Here is a 17,874-nt window from a genome sequence, read left to right as displayed (position 1 = left end):
CGAAAACAGGCCAAAAGCAAAGGATGAGAACAAGGAGCAATAGGACTGGCAGCAGGAAACCCCAAACCCAGAATGTATAATTTACATAGAGAAGGAAAAAACAAGGAGCTGTGGAGAAATGAGCATAGGATTCTGTACAAAATCAGTCTCTGGGAAGGTTAAAAATACCTAAGAAAAAGCTTCTGATGTGGCTGCAAAATATGTGTAAAAATACTGTGATTTTCCTGTCCTGGTTAACTATGAAAAATAGAAAATCAAAGCAGGTCCATCAAATGTGAACTGGGATGATGTGGAAGGGGAATAAACGCCTGACACAGAGGATGTGACATTTGTTGGTGCAACAGAAAAACAGCAGGAAGAAATACTGCAATTCATGTAAGTTTTAGAACTTTATTTCAAATACCCATGGTTTCCTTTTATATTATCAATGTGCTAGAAGTTCACACTACTGGCAGAATACAGGCGATTTAAAATATACAATATTCAGACACATTTATATGTAACAGAAATGATGGAATGTATTTACAGACATACAGCATGGGATGAAGCTTTAAAATCCTTTACTCTATTACTTACACGTTTACACTGTTTTCAGAAATAACAAAATTAGATCACTTTGTAGAACATCACAATATCTATACAAAAGAATTTTCTGATGTCCAAATTCACCTTACAAGTCCTCTGTTTCTAAAACAGTTTTTCAAAGAACCATTTATAGTCATAAAGGGGTAAGAATACCATTTGCCATCCTGCTGCTAACAAGAACAACAGAGGTGCCCTGGTGCTGTGAAGAGTTGTCCCTGGTGGATTTAAACAGGGGGCAGGGCCTTTACAAAAGCCTCTCCTTCTAAGGGGAACCTCCAGCTGCTCTGCCCTGGACCCCCAGGGCCATTAGGGGCTCCTGAGTGCCTGGGCTGCTCCACCTGGAGTGTGTGACCTTGCAGAGCCCCAGTGCCCAGGGCTCGCCAGGTTTGAGGATGGAGTGTGACACCATGGAGTCAGTGCAGGAACACAGGCAGCACAGAACACTGAGGTGGATCCCTCCCACATCCTCCAGCACAAATGCCCCAAAGAGGAAAGAGCATCTCTTCTTTGCTTAAACACACAGAATAGAACTTTATACAGGTTTTCTTTCAAATACTCTTTTCATGGGATACAACAAAAATTGCACATAACTACACTGAAAAATCCCAACCCATTTTGCAAGAGAGAACTGAAGTGGGCATGGTATAACGCATTAAATAAACCACATGATGAAACTTCAGGTTTGGATTTTTGTCCTAAGCATCTGGACAAGATTTAGTGCTTGCCAGCCTGAAAACCTAAGATTACAAATGTCAAACTAACACAATTAACTACACTGAAACTCCAGAGTGAATGTTGCTCACAACAAATACCTGGTGCCACGGAACTTCTGCCTGCTTGGCCTCCAGCCACAGGTGGCCATGAGCCACCCAGGTTGTGAGCCACACATGGCCATGGGAAATGGCTCTTTCTTGCAGGCCAGACTCAAGCCCCCACCCCATTAAAAACTACTGTTAATTAAATGACAAAATTTCCACCAACCTGAATACTGTTAAGTTTAACTTTCCTTAAGTGCTGGAGCAATCACCACACCCTTGCAATTCCATGAAGGGAATGGTTTCCTTCAAACAGGGGTATTTAAATAGCCCATGATGGGTGTGCTGGTAAATGCAACTGTCCCTGTAACAACAGGTGACCTACTGTTGGACACCAAGATGAAGTCAGTGCCTCCCTCTCTCTCAAATTACTTGTAGAGACAAACACACCAGGAACACACTGACTGTGTCTGTGGTGTTGCCTGTGAGTGGCAGCATCTTCCCCCCAGCAAACTGCAGCTGACACTTGAGACACCTCTGTGTCCCTGTGGGAATGACCAAGGCTTCTCACCAATGGCATCAAGTGAAACACAAAAACTACTTAAAGGGAGCAAGAATGCCTGTGTGAGCTGCTCTTCCTGTGGGTACTGTGAGTTCCTGACACTCCCATTCCCTGCAGGGCTCAGGGTGCTGCATTTGCCCAACATGAGGAGGTTTCTCTTTGCAGCTGGGCACTCTTAAGAACACCTCCCAGGTGTTCTTCACTTGAAATGTGACCAACCAATGCCAATAAGAAGCAACTGGAATAATTATGAGAAATAGGGGATTCAACAATCACCACAATCGCCCTTGAAAGAAATACATGAAGCAAAACAAAATGGAAACAAAACTGCAAATCAAAAGGGGGAAAATGCAGATAAGACCAGTCCTTGGCACTCCCACAGCAGGTTTTACTTCTGCAAAAATGACTTTTAGCTAATTTGTTTCCATTTCTTCTTCCTTTATCTGCATAAAATCCTCTCAGTGTATTCTGCTTTAAATATATCCCAGACAGAATACGGCTGATGCCTGGAGCTGCTTTCAGAACATGTACCATGTATTATTAGTAGCATAATGTTCAGGGACAAAGGAACCACATGGGTGGAAAGTGGGTTCTCTAAGGCCTTTTGGGGGGGGAAGAATTGTTAATTGATCTGGTAGCAAGCTTGGCCTTGTCACTAGGACCAGAGCATACAGACCTGTCTTTATTTTGCACATCAGCTTTCCAGGAAAATGCAAAATTTGTCAGCTGCCTCTCCCACTTCTGTTCTGTGAATTTCCATTATTATGTTATGGAAAGAGGAATCAAGTAACAGCAGTTCTGTAAAACCAGCACATCTCTCTACATGAACTCCAACTAATAAAGGGCTTTATTGAAAGCCTTGTCTAACCCTTCAGAGCTGCCTTAGCACACAGCTGCTCTGACAACACCCAGCCCACCTGGGGAACTTGAGAACTGTGCTCTTAACAAGATCCACTCTGTGCCTGCAGGGGATGCTTCAGCCTCTCATAAATGTGTTAGCTGGCAGGACTTCTAATGACCAGCAGGGCAGGCTGGCACTGTTCCCACTGCAGGGAAATGCACGGGATTCTGCTGATCCCACAAAACCACCAGAAGGGGATGTGAGGACAGGGGCAATCCTCCTCCACTGCTGTTGGAAAAGTCTTCAGATAAAGACATGTTAAAACCCAAAGAGAAAGTGAACCCAGCAAGAATGCTGATGGGATTAATCCCATTTGAACAGATCTGACTTAGTATCTTTTACTAAGGTGTTTCTGGCAGAGAAAACATGCAGTAATTTTTCCACTGGGGAAAAAAAAAGTGGATTTTTTTTTTCAACTTTTAGTGATGAGGACCTATCAAGACAAATTACGGCTGTGTGAAGTTGGACCCTGTTATCAAACACTGCAGGTTAAGATTGTGTGATGCAATTTAAAAAATATTATAATAGAAACAGCCATTCGTTGGAGGCGAAGAAACTCCATTTCTTTGCACCCTGTGGGTAAGGAAAGTAATTTAATTCCCTGCGTGCCCACTGCAACAACACCCTGGTGGTTTCTTTTTTTTTTTTTTACAAATTCCCCTAGGAATTGCTTTCCAGACTCTAAACCCATTTCTTCATCCTGCAAGGTCCATTTCTATAGCTGGCTCCAACAGCCAGCCACTAGAATTCCCTGCCCTCCTCCCAATGAACTCTCATTTTTTAAATAAGGGGCAAAAATATTGGTAATAAAAATGTTCCTGGAAACTGTTGTGATCTCCAAAAAAATGGAGAAATGAAGTAAAACATTCCTGTCAGGAATCACGGAAACTCATTTCCTTAGAACAGAGCTCTGTGTGTTTGGATGCACTGCATGGGCAGTAAAGTCTTCAGGTCCTTCTGCTTAGCCAAGGTAACCCAAAAGGTCCCGGAGGTCTTTACACAGCAGACAAGTGGTGCAGTGGCTGCTGCTTTGGGGGTGCCAGCTCCAGGAGCGCCTGCACAGTCACAGCTACCTGTGTCAAACCCTTCTCTTCTAAAATATGCAGAGGCAAACATAATTGCTCCTGAATGGGGAACAAAACAAAGACAAAAACAAAATGGATGAAAACCACTCAACTCGAAGAAAAAAAAATTAAGCAAAAGGTGACCGAAATATGAAATGTTATGGACAGGCAGCACACACACATAGGGGTAGGACATGAGATTTCTGCTTGTAACAAAGGAACCATGACCTTGACTACTCAAGAAAGGTGGCCTTGGGCTAACCTCTTGTGTTCTTTCAATAGAAAACTCTATAAATAAGAATTTGAAAACAGATTGTGGGAGAAAAGGGGAATAGCAAATTGTCCTCTATCTCTGCCCACACTGAGATGGCAGCAGTTTATAAAACCAAAGTAGATGAACTCGAGGAGGGGATTGCTTCAATATGATCAATGTGCTACAAAAGAGAGCAGGAGAGAAACCACAGCTTCCTTCCCAAATCACATCTTCTGGAGAGAGTCCTCCTGGGACAAGCCTGTTCAGCTACAGCCATGAGGGAAGCCCTGCTGGGGAGCAGGGAATGAGTCACTACCACTCACTCACCTCCCCACAGTGCCCCCGCTTAGTGGGTGGCCCCCAAAATCATCCTGAGGAATAACAGCAATACACAACATGCAAAAAGAGGTTTCAAAGTGTTTATTAACAGTTGTGCTATTCTCAGTCTAAGATGTATTTAAAGCCTCGATCTACAGAAGTCCTTGGCACCTCCTGGCCATCCTCACTCCACAACAATCAGGATACATGTCCAACAGTTCTCTGTATCCGCAGAAAATAACCCAAGTGTGTCCTTCCTATACAGCTACAGAGACTATTTTTCATGTGTTATTTCCACATCAACTGGCATTTCTCCACTTCTTGAGTCTTTACTGATTTTTGAGGTTAAAGAATCCTTCAGCACAAACAGTGGCAGCCAACACTCCTCCCTCAAAGCTCTGAGCAGAGAGAAAAGTGAGCCCCGACTGCAATTCTCATAGAAAGCCATATGCTCAGGCTAAAATACATTTTTCTTCCAGCAAATGTATATTACTTTGAAAAAAGTGTGCTTTTTGAGAAAATACTTGTAAACTTGAGTAAATATGCCTTATCTTTTTCTTATGTATGCAAACAGATAAGGGAGGAAAAGCTTTGGAATGACTCCATACCACAGACAGTAATGACAAACAAAATTTAGAAACTGGAAGGCACTGTTAGTGTAAAACCCCTTGCAGCTTTTATCACAGTGTTCATTAGAAGTTAAAAAACACAGGAACTGAGTTCATTTTAGTTCATACCAGTAAGCAGTGCAAAAATAGCTTACTTAAATTAAAACAATCTCCCCCTGTCAAAAGTCCCTTCTTTACTCAGTGATGTTTGGCTTGGACAGAACACTTTGTGTGACTTGGACAGAAGGCAGCAGCTCTTACATACTCCTTTGATAAAAACTCACTTCATGGTACAAGAGCTTGTGAGACCCACATACACATAACACATTTTCACTGGTAGTGACCACATTTGCAACTGAACTCCTGTGTACCTTAAACTGTGCTTCAGAGGTGTTCCAGGATATGGCTGGAATACCAACACCACTTGCACTGCACTTGCAGATATAACAAAAATTTATTGAAGACAGATTTGGAACAGCCATTTCCTGAACACTTACCTGTCACTGGTGTCTGAGCAGAGCTCCCTGAATGGATCTCCACTCTGAGGAGACATGGTCTGTTACACACATGGGGAGCGCCCTGAAGTTCTGAGGTGTCCCTGAGACATTAAAGCATTAAAGCACCAGGATGCTTTCCCTGGGGAGGGAAAGGTTGTGAAGCTTTATGGAAGACCACCTGAGTTTTGTAAAACAGCAAAGAGTGCTTGTGCAGCTGGGCCTTATGTTTGTGCAATTGCATGATACAAGTGTTTCTGAAAATGACAGGATAAGAGGAAGAAGGGAATAAGCATGGAACTAGCTTGGGTTGGAGTGCCCAAGATCAAGAGACAATTCAACAAGTTTTTGGTAAGTCTTATCCAGATCACAGTAAAATGCTGTGACATTCTGTAGCACCTGATAGGATCATAAAGATTTTTTTTTCTCTGACAGAAAACTTTTCTCTTAAAGCTGTTGAAGAGCTTAATTTCTCTGAAATTTTTCTGCTTGAACTGTTATAATGTTCAAGTAGCTCAGGATTCACTGACAGTTGTTTTGAAAATCCTGAATCAAAGTAATACAGCAGAGTCTATAAATGTGAGAAATCAAATGCTCTTAGAAGCAGGATAAAGGACTGGGTGTAAAAAAACAAAGCAGTTAGAAAGTTCTGTGGATGACACCAGACCATGTCTCCTAAGACTCTGAGATCACATCGAGAACATTGACATTGAAAAAAATACTTCACATAGTTTAACATTTTTCATCAGATAATCCTCAAGCAATTTACCAAAGTGGTTGCATTTCCCATTACACAGATGGGGGAACAGAGGCACAAACTGACACTGCAGTTTTCACTACACCACTGGTCAGCAGACTACAGCATGCACCACACGTCCTGACCTCAGCCCTTGCTGGAGCCCAAGGACAGCACCTCCTCCCTTGGAAGGCATTTCATCTGCTCAACGTGACACAGCAAATACAAATGGGAATTGGGTCACGGACAGTGGCGTGGGTGCACCAGTGTGTTTGTACATTGTACTTGTCACCTCTGTCCCATCCATGGGAAACAAAGCACTTCATACACACAGTCTTGGCAGAGCCCAGAATCTGTTCCCAAGCACTGGAGTGATGGAGGGAGGAAGCAGCACCACTATCTTCACTAGAGAAAAAAGACCCAGCGATAGAACATACAGAGCGTTAGCATTAGAGTACAGTAAAACACCACAAAGCCCCAGAGCTGAACGGAAAGGGACACAAGACTGGATTCTTCTGAATCTGTCCCCAGGGAAAGAAGAGTCTCAACTGTTCTTTTAACGCTGAGGTTTAGCTGGAGAATGTCAGAAGGGGAACAAAGATTGTCCTGTCCAGAGTGTGTGAGCAGGAAGGGAAAACAGACAGAAAAAAAAGGTCAGTCAGTTAGCCATAGCAACATCCACGAAGCAGTTATCAGACATCTCAGCTACAACCTACACATTTGAGAAGCACATCACAGCTGGTTAATTCTCACACAGAAATCTGCAAGACTCCCACTGCAAAGAACTCAATGTCACTGTTAAGTGTGCAGTGAGGTGCCTGTCACCTCTCCAGCTCCCACATGTAATTATTCCTTGTTAAAAACAGCAGTTTACACAAGCCTTAGTGAAACCCATTCTTCTCTGGAAGTGAAGAGGTTACAGGTATCTGAGATGCTGCTGGCATTGAGTACTCACCACAGTTCAGCCTCCACGTGTAACTTAATGAAAACAGCAGGACACGGAATAATTTATGCGTAACTGATGCTTGAATGCAGCATCCTGCAGAAATATCTATTACTAATTAGAGTTTAAGAGTTCTGTAACTATTCCCATTGTGTGTTTCTCGTCTCCCTTTCCCACAGGTAACTGGTAACAATCAGTGAAATCTAGATGCATGGATCAACCTGTTCAGCTCAGGGTTTCCTTTGATCCAAGGGCTTTAAAACCACCAAAGTCCTTAAGGAAATTGCTGCTCTGCTGTGGTGCCTGTAATTAGCCCTTTCTGAAAGTAGCCTTCCCCTTAAAAGGCAAGTATTCCTACATGGAACCATGCTTTCAGAAAGTGTATTATTTTTGTAATTAGAATGGAAATGAAATTAAAAACCTGCAAGCAACTTTTCAAGAAAAACATACCAGGCTGCCATGCCATTCTGGTACCATACAGGTATCTTATGTTCACATCCCAGCAGAGATGTAATGCAGACATGTGAGAGCAGCTCTGGGTTCAGAGGGGGGTATTTCACTAAGTTTTCCCAGAGAGAACTCCTTGAACTCTTTCACATTAAAACAAGATATATGAGAAAACCAGGAGGGCCCTACACAGCAGGGGTAGCAGATGGAGTAGCCTGGGTTTGCAGGGGACTTTTTCTTGATTGGCCTTTGTGTTTGTTTGGTTTTGATTGTGGGTCATTCCAGTAATCTTTGTACTGCAATCCCATGAACATGGCATCTTCATACTTGAGGGAGCTATAAATAAGGAAGCTGGGATGGAATTGCACAATGCCCCAGATAAATTTATATTGTGCAGTTCTGCGGGGATTGAAAGTCCAAAGGTTTTTAGGGGACAAAGCAGTGCAGGATCTCCCAGCATTAAGGATCACTTACAACTCCCTAGCCCCTTCTAACACAATTCACCACTGAGCCATGTGAAACTGCCAGGCAGCTCAATAAATAAGTCATCCTAAAATCCCAGTGGCTCAAATGTCTGCAAGTGATCTGAAAACACCAGAAAATCCTGCATGACTGACTCAAGAATTGACTTTAGATGTAGCTGGGAAATGAGTCATGGGGTCTACTTCTCCCTCTCAAAATACAAAAGAAACCAGCACCTACAACAGAAACACCATTGTTCAGCAATGTAAAAACCCGAATCAATTTGTGCACTGGAAGGGAAATTAAGAAAAATATAATATACTCAAACTATTTGTACTGAGAGAGCTGCTGAATAAGACAAAGTGCAAAGGACAGGACAGCATAAAACAGGATAACTGGGACTGACAGGATAAGATGGACTATTTCTTATGTGTCCACCTCCTAGATCTTACAAGTTTCAAAAGGGGACAAGGAAGACAGACTTCTACCATTGGTACACAACAAAAGTAGGAACTATGCAAAGACAGCTACCATCAGTGAAGGGCCAATAATTCTGTGACTTGATGGTAAGACAGTAAAGACATTTATGTAAGAGAATTATTGTGAAGGAACATGAAAAGCTTTGGGATAAAAAAAACCACATGCAAACCATCATCCAGATTTTATCCCACTTTTAAGCTGTCACATACCTAATACTGAGAAAATGTAATTGGTTTTATAGAACCTGCCAGTTCTAAAGGCAGACTCAAAGTCCATCAGCTATTATAAATTTGATGTACAGTATTTAGGTGAATCTATACTAAAATATAAAATCTATATGCTACACTCTGATAAACTGTACCTGGCTTCATTTGCTCTGGAAGACCATGCAAGGTAAGTCTCATCTATACTGCAGGATAGCTTGTACCTCAACCTTTTAAAATTTGAATAATTTTGTTTTAATCCAATATTCCAAAGAAAGTTTTATTTTCTGAAGCACCAGGCAAAATTGCATCTGAAACATTATATCAGGACATCAGAAATACATACCTGAGGCACTCCAATCCTTCTGCAAGCTTCCAAGAAATTCTCCACGTTTCGTCTGCATTTTGCCATTGTAAGTTTAGGCTGCAAAGAAGCAAAGGCATATGGTGTTTTTAACTGGCAAGGTTTTAAAAGATTTTAAATTTTATTTAAAGAAAACTCTTAATAAATCTCTTTGCCAAAAACACTGCGCTGATATAAGCTCGTCTAATTCAAAGCAGGCTCTGCTGAAGTTTGCTTTTCTTATAAAACCATCCCAGTTTTCAAAGCTGTTTTATGAAAAGCTAAGTTATGAATGCTGGATGATTTTAAAAAAAAGTACAGCTCTAAGCCCTGCAACATTTATATACACAGTGTTATATAAAACTGGCTAACACTTTTAGTGACTACATTATAATAATTTTAAAAATGTTTTTTGATGAAATGCACATCCATGGCTTCCATGCTGTGATTTCAGAGCAATTTCATGACATAAACCAATCTAGAGTCTGTTTTGGATTCCTATAATGCAAAACTATATAAATATCAAACCATACTTCAATTAACAAAGAGGTTAAAAAATAAAGGCTAGATGAAATAAAACAACAATGTCAGAAAACTGGAAATGAAGCTTGCTGCTTGTCAGTCTCTTGTAGATGTGTTTAACGGAGCTGTCTGAATTGTACTCACTGGCATTTTTTCAACTGAGGTTTTTTCCTGCAGTCAGTTTTCACACCTCTTCAGACATACCACAGCACAGGCTCTGTCTTGCTCCTGCTCTCAAAGCTTATTCTCTTCTGGTTCAAGAGACGCAAGTTCCCTGCTCCTATGAACATGCTTTGGAGCAGCAGGCAGCAGCCTCCAGGTGTTCAACACTTTTTTAAGTGATGGGGTTTCCTCTGTCCCCTTCATGTGCTGTGTTCCCCACCAAGGAAGCAGGTTAAAGGCCAGCACTGGCTTCTTGCTCCCAAAGGACCAAGGGAGTACAAAGATCACACTGTGCCTGGGGCATGACGTGATGTCTCTTTGCTCCTGGAGCCACGAGACTCCAGGCTGCCTCTTCCTTGGGATTCACATGACAAAGCCACAATTTAATTCCTAACACAGAACATTCAGCTGCACATCAAACCAGGCCACTGAAAAGATCTCACTGATGCAAGTCTCCTGAGTAGCAGCTCCCTGCCTTTGCTTGGAATGATCCCATAATCTGCCTAAAGTGTTGGTGTGTTCAGCTCAGTCTCAAAATAACTGGGTCATCTGCCTGGTCACAGCGAGTCCCAGGGACACAATGACACACTTGGCAGTCCTGGAAGTGCCAGGTCAGATTCCAATCAACATGAAGACTCACACCAAAAGAAGGATAAGTGAAGACTATGTGCACATTTCAACTTCTTCCCCAAGGAATAATCTCTGGTTTTTTTCCTTATTCACACAATTTAAAGGTGCACAACAAGCAATCTGCCTGTCCATATTACTTTCAAGTAGCTGATCCTAAATATTTTCACTGAACTTTCTGACTTGCACAAACACAAACTGGATAAATAATCTGTTGGTATCTCACAGATTTTGACCTTTCTCTAATTCTGTGCTTTCCCTACAAAATAGACTGCAATACTTCCCTGCTCTCAACATCCCGACTGTTTTTTTCCCCCTGTTATCACAAAGGTATGACAAGACTTGTATTGTTCCAGGAGATGCTGTTCTTGAAGTATCTCGAGTGTGTTCTGCTAAAATTCTTAAGCAGAGGAATTTGTAGTGCTGCGAACACAGGACTCAGCTTGGTCTCTGCCTGGTTTCACTGTCTTGTGTAGTGGGATCCTACTTGTCGTAATTCCCTACTATGTTTTCCTGAACTTCTCAGTCATTTTGATCTTTTAAAATATCCTATTTTAGTTTTCACGCTGAACTGTCTTGTATTTCACTAATTTTGAGTTAATGTGCTTAGGGAGCACATGAAAATGTTAGCATTTGCTTACAAGCTGTTAGAAGTAATTTCCTTTAAATGAAACAAACCCAAACAAAATTTCATTTAGTGACACTATAGACCTTTTTTAAACAGCACAGATGGTTATTTTTTGTCACGTACATTCACTGAGAATGCCGATTTTACCGTCTGTCTGGATGACAGGACTTTGCAGGCTATCACTTTGGACAGCCATAAAGTAGCATCACTTCTGCACACTTACAACAGCAGGCGAGGGCACGTGGATGCTGGGGACAGAGCGGGGCCGCACGTGGTTGGCCAAGTGGCACAGGACGACGCCGTCGGTGAGAGCCGCGCCGAGGTCGCTGGGCAGTGACACCTTCAACCGTGACTCGATGTTCTGTGGGGAACCAACAGGGACACACAGGGGAGCTCAGAGCTGTGCCCTTCCTGCTGGTTCATTCTGCACAAGTTCGTACGAGGCAGAGTTCCTGCACTACCACTCTGCCTGCCCTCATGGCATTTCCAACCAGCTTGCTGAATAACCCCAAGGAAAGCCCTGTGCATTACTGTGGCCAGGGCTGGCCACAGTCTGGGAGCAACTGAGTTCAACGAAAAACAGCTTTCATTGTACAGCACAGTGGACTAATACAACCATTATTCAAAAATAATGGAAATCAGGCTCTAGGAACAGTGTTCTTAACCATACATATTCTCAGAGAATGGTTCTGCCAAGAGAAGTGAAAATAATTGTCTTTGTGGGCTGGAGAACAACACAATTAACAAAAGTCAAGACAATATTTTTGCCTTTAAAATAAAAACTGAACCATTTGGCATAAGCAGTCCTTTAAAAAGAAGGTAGTTAGCATTTGTTTAAGAGAATGAATAAAAATTCAATACAGGCTTTCAAACTCATTTAAAATGCTGTGTGAGTATCACCAACTTTTAACACTGGACAAAATTTAAGTATTAAAAAAAAAAATTTAAGCTTACCTGAAGAGCAGAACAAGAGACAGACTACACAGAAAGCAATCTGAGATAACATAAGAGAGGGTCTGCAAACACCACCAAGCTTTATCTAAGGTAGTTGCCTTTCTCCTTTAGAGAAAGGAGACTGTCCTTACTTCAAATTTTCCTCCCAAAGAGAGGGAATTTTCTCTATCTGGAATGCTTATGGTTTTTAAGATTAGCTTCAGTAAGTATATTCTTATTTATTGGTAAAATTCAACAATTAATTACAGACCTCAAGAAATCCCTTCATGCTCTGCAGGAACAAGTCTGGGGCAAAGCAGTGCAGTACCTTAATGCCATGTGGCATTTCCAATATTCCTGTTTATTGTCATTGTACCTGGGCACAAAACCAGGAGTGTGGTGCCCCTGGGCAGACAAAAAGCATAAATATTAGAAACATTAATGGCTCAAGTGTTCTGCACTTAACTAAGGATAAGGCAAGAATCAACAGACAGATCTAGAGCACATGAGGAAACCATGATGGAAGCATGACTGGCAGCAGTCTCCACACTCCATCTGCTCATCTGTCAGCTTTACAGCAAAAAAGAATTTTAAAATAGACATTAAAAGGAGACAGTAAAGGCAACTTTCCAGGGAGCTCCTTACAAGTGTGAAAGCTGGTAAGGAAGAAAGGAAGCACACTAAAAGCAGAGTTCACTGGACATTTAAGAGCAGGATTTGACATAGTTTATTACACAGAATTTGAAGCTGACTCTACCTACCACAAACAACCAAGTGAACACCACTGCATCCATCTGAAAGAAGTGCATAGACTGTACCACACCATTTCATTTTGGTCAACTGTGCCCCATATTGGTTCAGAGAAACTTGTCCATAAGACAAAGGCAGATTTAGCAGGGTCACAAAGTGCATTTCCTGCTGTGTTCACGTTCTGGCTCCTGGCAGCACTGACCTTGCGTAGCTGCTCTATCAGCTCCAGCTCCTCCTCCCGCTGCTTGGAGTTTTGTCTCACTCGAGGGTCTGCAGAATCATTAGCGGGAGACAAGGCACAGGTAGAGGATGAAGCAACAGCTAAAACAGCAGCATGAAGGAAAGAAAATCACTAAGCACAGTTTGGCTTTGTGTTGTTTGCTACTGCACTGCACACAAAGCTCCAGAATGGGTACGTTACATTCCTTTTCACAAATCTCTTTCTTACCTTTGATTATTAATCAAACTAATATTCTACCAACCTAAATGACATGTCAACACAATTCCCTCACTGTTTAGATTCGGATCTTTCTGTTGGATAAGTCATGCACAAATGATGACAAAGTTCTGCCACATGCAGTATGTTGAATCGGTTCTGTCCTTCTCCAGAAATTGCAATTCTGTTACGGGCTACTGGGCAATGCAAGAATTAACAAGTTGTTGAGGGCTTGGGCAGCAAAGGTGTAAGTGCAGACCAAGATGAGAAAATCCTCACGCTTGCACAGGTATGACAAAAGAATACTGGGCAGCTCCAAATAAAACCCTATCTGTTCACAGCATATCTGTTGTCATCTGTCTACAAATGGAATTCTAGAAGTAGTTTGATGATAAAGACCTGGATAACAAAACACTGCAAGCCCCAGGTAATGCAGAAGTCAATATAATGTACCAAAACTAGCTGATTTCTGAGCTATACAACCTACCTTTCTTGGCTCCATCCCTGACAGCTGTTCGGAAAAGGAAACTCTCAGGTCGCTGGGAAGGGTTTCTATAGGAAGGCGGGGCTGCATGGCCAGGATATGGAGGGGAAAGGTGGACTAAACAAATGTGGAAAGGCACAGGAAAGGAAGGAGGAAGAAGGAAATGGTTAGAGTTAAATAGGAAATGGATACAGCAATGTGGTAATTAAAAGAACAAAAAATTTTAATGTAATGATGACAAAATAAATTACAGCCATGCATGATAAAAGCAGAGCAGGAAAAGGCACTTCCAAGGACACTTGCATGCAAAGCACATTCCACATACCAATTCCAACAACTGTTCTGACTCTTGCTGAACGCATCTGTGTGCCAAAGTCTCTATGAAGGCCTAAACCAGCCAAACCCTGTGCTCTGCCTAAGGACATGCTTCATCCCTTTTGTCTCTTCCCTGGTGTTTTTCTAAGGAGACCCAAGTAACTGGGTAAATTCTCACACACAGTAGTGGCACAGACAGAGGTGGAAACAGATGCTCCCCTTTCTTCATAGGACAAATAAGCAAGCAGGTGTTTTGATCTTATTTTTCAGAAATTTTTTCCTGTCCTTGTTACCTGTCTGAGCGGTAGGTGAGCCAGGGGAGATGGTAGATCTGTCATCACTCTGTGAACAAAAAAGCAGAAGAGTATGAATGGTCCTAATCTGGAAAAGCTTTGACTACATTTTATTTTGCTGTGTTTTAAGAAAAGCTCCATCCATCTAAATGTGTTTCAGAAAAATAACCAGAAATATGAAAAAACACTGTATGTTGTTTCTCAAGTCTTATCTCTGCAGAGACAAAGTTTTTTTCTTTTACAGAAATGACACAACTGCTCTTTTTCCTTAGGAAAAAGAATGATGAAACAGCACTGACTATGCAATGACAGATCATTGTTAACTTTTCCTTCCAACTCAAACTGAGAAGTGCTCTTTGCAAAGGGGACAGCAAAAAACAGGTATTAAGCAACATGCAGAACTGGCAATACAGCAGCCCCGACAAGGACACTCCTCTTTGACACCTTTGCTAACGCAGAACTGCTATTTACTGAACATCTGTCCCCAGTGAAACACACTGTGGTTTCATCACAGGGCTTACAGAGACTAATGAATTCCTGTGAGGAATGAATTCAGCACAGCAGTTTCCACAGAAAAGAAAGAAACAGGTAAAGAAGACAAGTGTACTTTTGATGAACTCAACTTGATCAAGAGTAAATGATCTTGTACAGAAAAAGCAACATCAAAGACAACTAAGAATCCCTTGGAGCAGAGACTGGTTACCATGTTTTATAGATCAGGCCTCCTGTAGAAACAGCCTAAAGCTAAGATGAGGTAATACATACTAGTTTAATCAGGTGAATCAGGTTCATGCCCTACCTGAACTTTTGATTAGATGCTGACAGACTAACACCTGTTTAAACTGATGTGTGGATCCGAGATTTTTTTGTTGGTTCTAGTGGTGAATGATAATAGCAAGAGATACCTTGACAGGACTGAAGGTAGAGGCACTAGGCAGGGTAGTAGCACAGCTTTCTTGGTTCAACCCTGAGAGTGACTGAATGCAGAGAGAAAGAGAAGGCAGTAGCAGAGTTAGTGAGTAGCTGACAGGTTGTACACAACGGTGGAAGTAAAAATGAAGAGGTGATCACGATCACATTCTTAGAAACACTCAACAAGCAGCACATCAACACTTGCTGAATTATAGTTAAAGCCTTTCTACCCTCCCGAACTTTCTGGGAGGTACAGTGCTTCTTTTACATATAATACAGTGACATGAAAAACAGAATTAAGAACAGTAAGTGAGGTAAAAGCTTCTTTAGTAACACCTGTGCCGTCAGAAGAAAAGAAATCTTACCCTACAACGGCCCATTCTAGGCCATCATTAAAAATAAATAGCTTCCTTTTTAGTGTTTCGAGGATGTAATGCATGTCTGAAAAATCAGGGAAACCCATGTACAAGAGGCTCAGTAATACACACTTTGTATCTGCCACAAACACTAACAACTGGTCCTTGCGATTACACACAAAGTAGATGAGATTCTGTGGGTAGAATTGTAGAAGCTCAGTCTTGGGGAAGATGTCAGTGTCAGGATTTACAGTGTTGCCACAAATAAAGTGCAGTCACATTTCAATTATGACCAATATCAAAACCAGCCAAATAAATAACTTTTCCTGTTTATAGAACAGGGGCTGTAGTTGTGCCCATCTGTCACTGACAGGCAGATCTAGAAGGCCAAATCCTGTGTCTCACTGAAAGCACCATCAGAACTTTAACATTTGAGAACTGAATGGCTCACTATGCTTTCTGCATTCAAATAGCCAAGTGACAGTTCAGCACAGGAAAGAACATCAAATGACACCTAGAAACTCCACAGTTAGTGTACATTTGGGAGTTAGTTTTTAAAACATTTGCAACTTTTCTGCCACTTCAGAACAGCACAGCCAGAAGGACTAGAAGGGAAGGTTTACACTCAGGGCAAGCCTTAAACACAAATGTTTTTAGGCCCTGTACTGACTCATAGCTGATCCTCAAGATTGCCTCTTTCTCCAGAGCAGGGCAGAGCCAAAATGGTGGGTTTTTTTAAAGAATTTCAAATATCACTTGTCTTAGACAACACTTTAGCTAGCACATGAAACCATTAAAATAAACTGGAACTAGGTGGTCTGTAACATCATTGCATCTGCTTACTCCTGTATGAATAGAGCAGGGCAAGCTCAACATAGATTAACAAGCAGGGGTCACTATGCAGACACCCAGCAGTGGGCACAGGGAAAGGGACACAGCACGGCACAGCACAGGGAGGGACAATCACAACACCAACACACCGCATGCTCTTCACCTGTTTGCGAGTGCCTGGCCTCCTTTTAATGGTATTGGTGTTACTGTCAATCTCAAACACAAAGAGAGGCTCAAAGCCATTCTGTCAGGGACAGTGAGGAAAGAAAAAGAGGAAAGAAAGGAAGAAGTGATGCAAAGAACAACTGTGAGAAAAGGCAGCCACAACACTAAAGGAGTCAGGATGCTGCAGCTCAGACTTACACCACCCTCTGCACATGCTGCACACAGTCTTTAGGTCTAGCACTGAAGTCACAAAAATTTCCCTGTGCCAGAAACAACTGCAGATACAGGGAGAGCCAAAGGAGAGCCCAACCAGAACTCTGCATGAACCAAAAAAGGATATTTTAAGAGAATTCAGTTATTAAACATTTGAATACACAAATGAATGCCAAAGGTCTGAGAGAAAACTCCAGGGTACAAGTCTGCATAAGTCAAGTCCTGCTTACTTTACCCATACCAGTATTTGTAACACTCTGGTGCTTAATTTAAATGTAGTCGTAACTCCAAACGTTTCAGAGATCCTACATGCTACCAGTAATATGACAGACTCAGGCCACATTTGAGACCACAACAAGAAAACAACACAAGGAAGGGAGCATAAGGCAGCAATGACACAAAGGTTGTGAGAGGAAGAGGTCACAGCAGCTGCCTGATGCTTCTGAAGTACCTTGTGGGCTTCACAAAAGAGAAATTGAGCAGTAGTTAGAGAGGATGTTTTGGTGTATTCTCCCCCTTTGACAGCATCAACGTTGTAAGGGACAGTATAGGAGAAAACAAGAAACTATTAGGAGAAAAATGAGATTTAGAAGCAATGAAGGGAGAAACCAAGTCATTAGCCAAGTCTGAAAGCTTAATACCAGCTCTAAAAGTAATCTCCATTGTAACAAATGGAACTATCCTTATAAGAACAGCAAGAGGTTCTGACTAACATAAAACTTTCATTTTTTCAGAGAGGCCAGTGACTACACTTATTCAACAATATTTTAGTCTGGTTATCTACCACAGGTCAACCCAAAGAAATCCACAACAGTGTGCAATGAAGCTCTACAGCCAGACTCCAAATCACAGGTATGCAGGAGGAACTACAACTAAAGGGAACCATTAACATCCACAGAAGGTACGGGCAATCATTCTGGGACTTCAACTGTCCTGACATTGTTTATAAACAGAAGGAAATGGTCAGAGTAACCTGTGTAACATGAATACATTTTAATTTTAATTAGTGATTAAAGACAACAAAAAGATGACCAAAAGAAATACCAAAGATTTTAAAAAGGAGACTCACAACTGCAATTTTTCATTAAAGCAG

The 17,874-nt window shown here is 41.7% G+C and overlaps 1 protein-coding gene across 16 annotated transcripts in view; it reads right to left on the bottom strand.

The window, feature by feature from the left end:
- Positions 1-376: 376 nt before the first annotated feature.
- LRCH3 (leucine rich repeats and calponin homology domain containing 3) overlaps positions 377-17,874 on the bottom strand; it is a 61,044-nt gene continuing 43,546 nt past the window's right edge. For 5 of the 16 annotated variants that reach the window (XM_059855552.1, XM_059855554.1, XM_059855557.1 and 2 more), the window contains 6 exons: positions 14,305-14,353; positions 13,700-13,813; positions 12,979-13,097; positions 11,317-11,454; positions 9,158-9,235; positions 4,526-6,882 (listed from right to left, as the gene is read on the bottom strand). In XM_059855552.1, the coding sequence (XP_059711535.1) occupies positions 6,682-6,882; positions 9,158-9,235; positions 11,317-11,454; positions 12,979-13,097; positions 13,700-13,813; positions 14,305-14,353 (699 nt within the window). In that variant the 3' untranslated portion in view covers positions 4,526-6,681. Of the gene's footprint in view, positions 3,928-4,525; positions 7,316-9,157; positions 9,236-11,316; positions 11,455-12,297; positions 12,432-12,978; positions 13,098-13,699; positions 13,814-14,304; positions 14,354-15,209; positions 15,282-16,566; positions 16,648-17,874 lie in introns of those variants that run through there. The other 11 variants (XM_059855559.1, XM_059855562.1, XM_059855561.1 and 8 more) reach the window with 9 other exon arrangements.

Source organism: Haemorhous mexicanus, chromosome 10, assembly GCF_027477595.1.
Source record: "Haemorhous mexicanus isolate bHaeMex1 chromosome 10, bHaeMex1.pri, whole genome shotgun sequence".
In the NCBI taxonomy this organism is placed as follows: domain Eukaryota; kingdom Metazoa; phylum Chordata; class Aves; order Passeriformes; family Fringillidae; genus Haemorhous; species Haemorhous mexicanus.
Note: the sequence above shows the minus strand (reverse complement) of the source record. Positions and strands in the feature narration are given on the sequence as shown.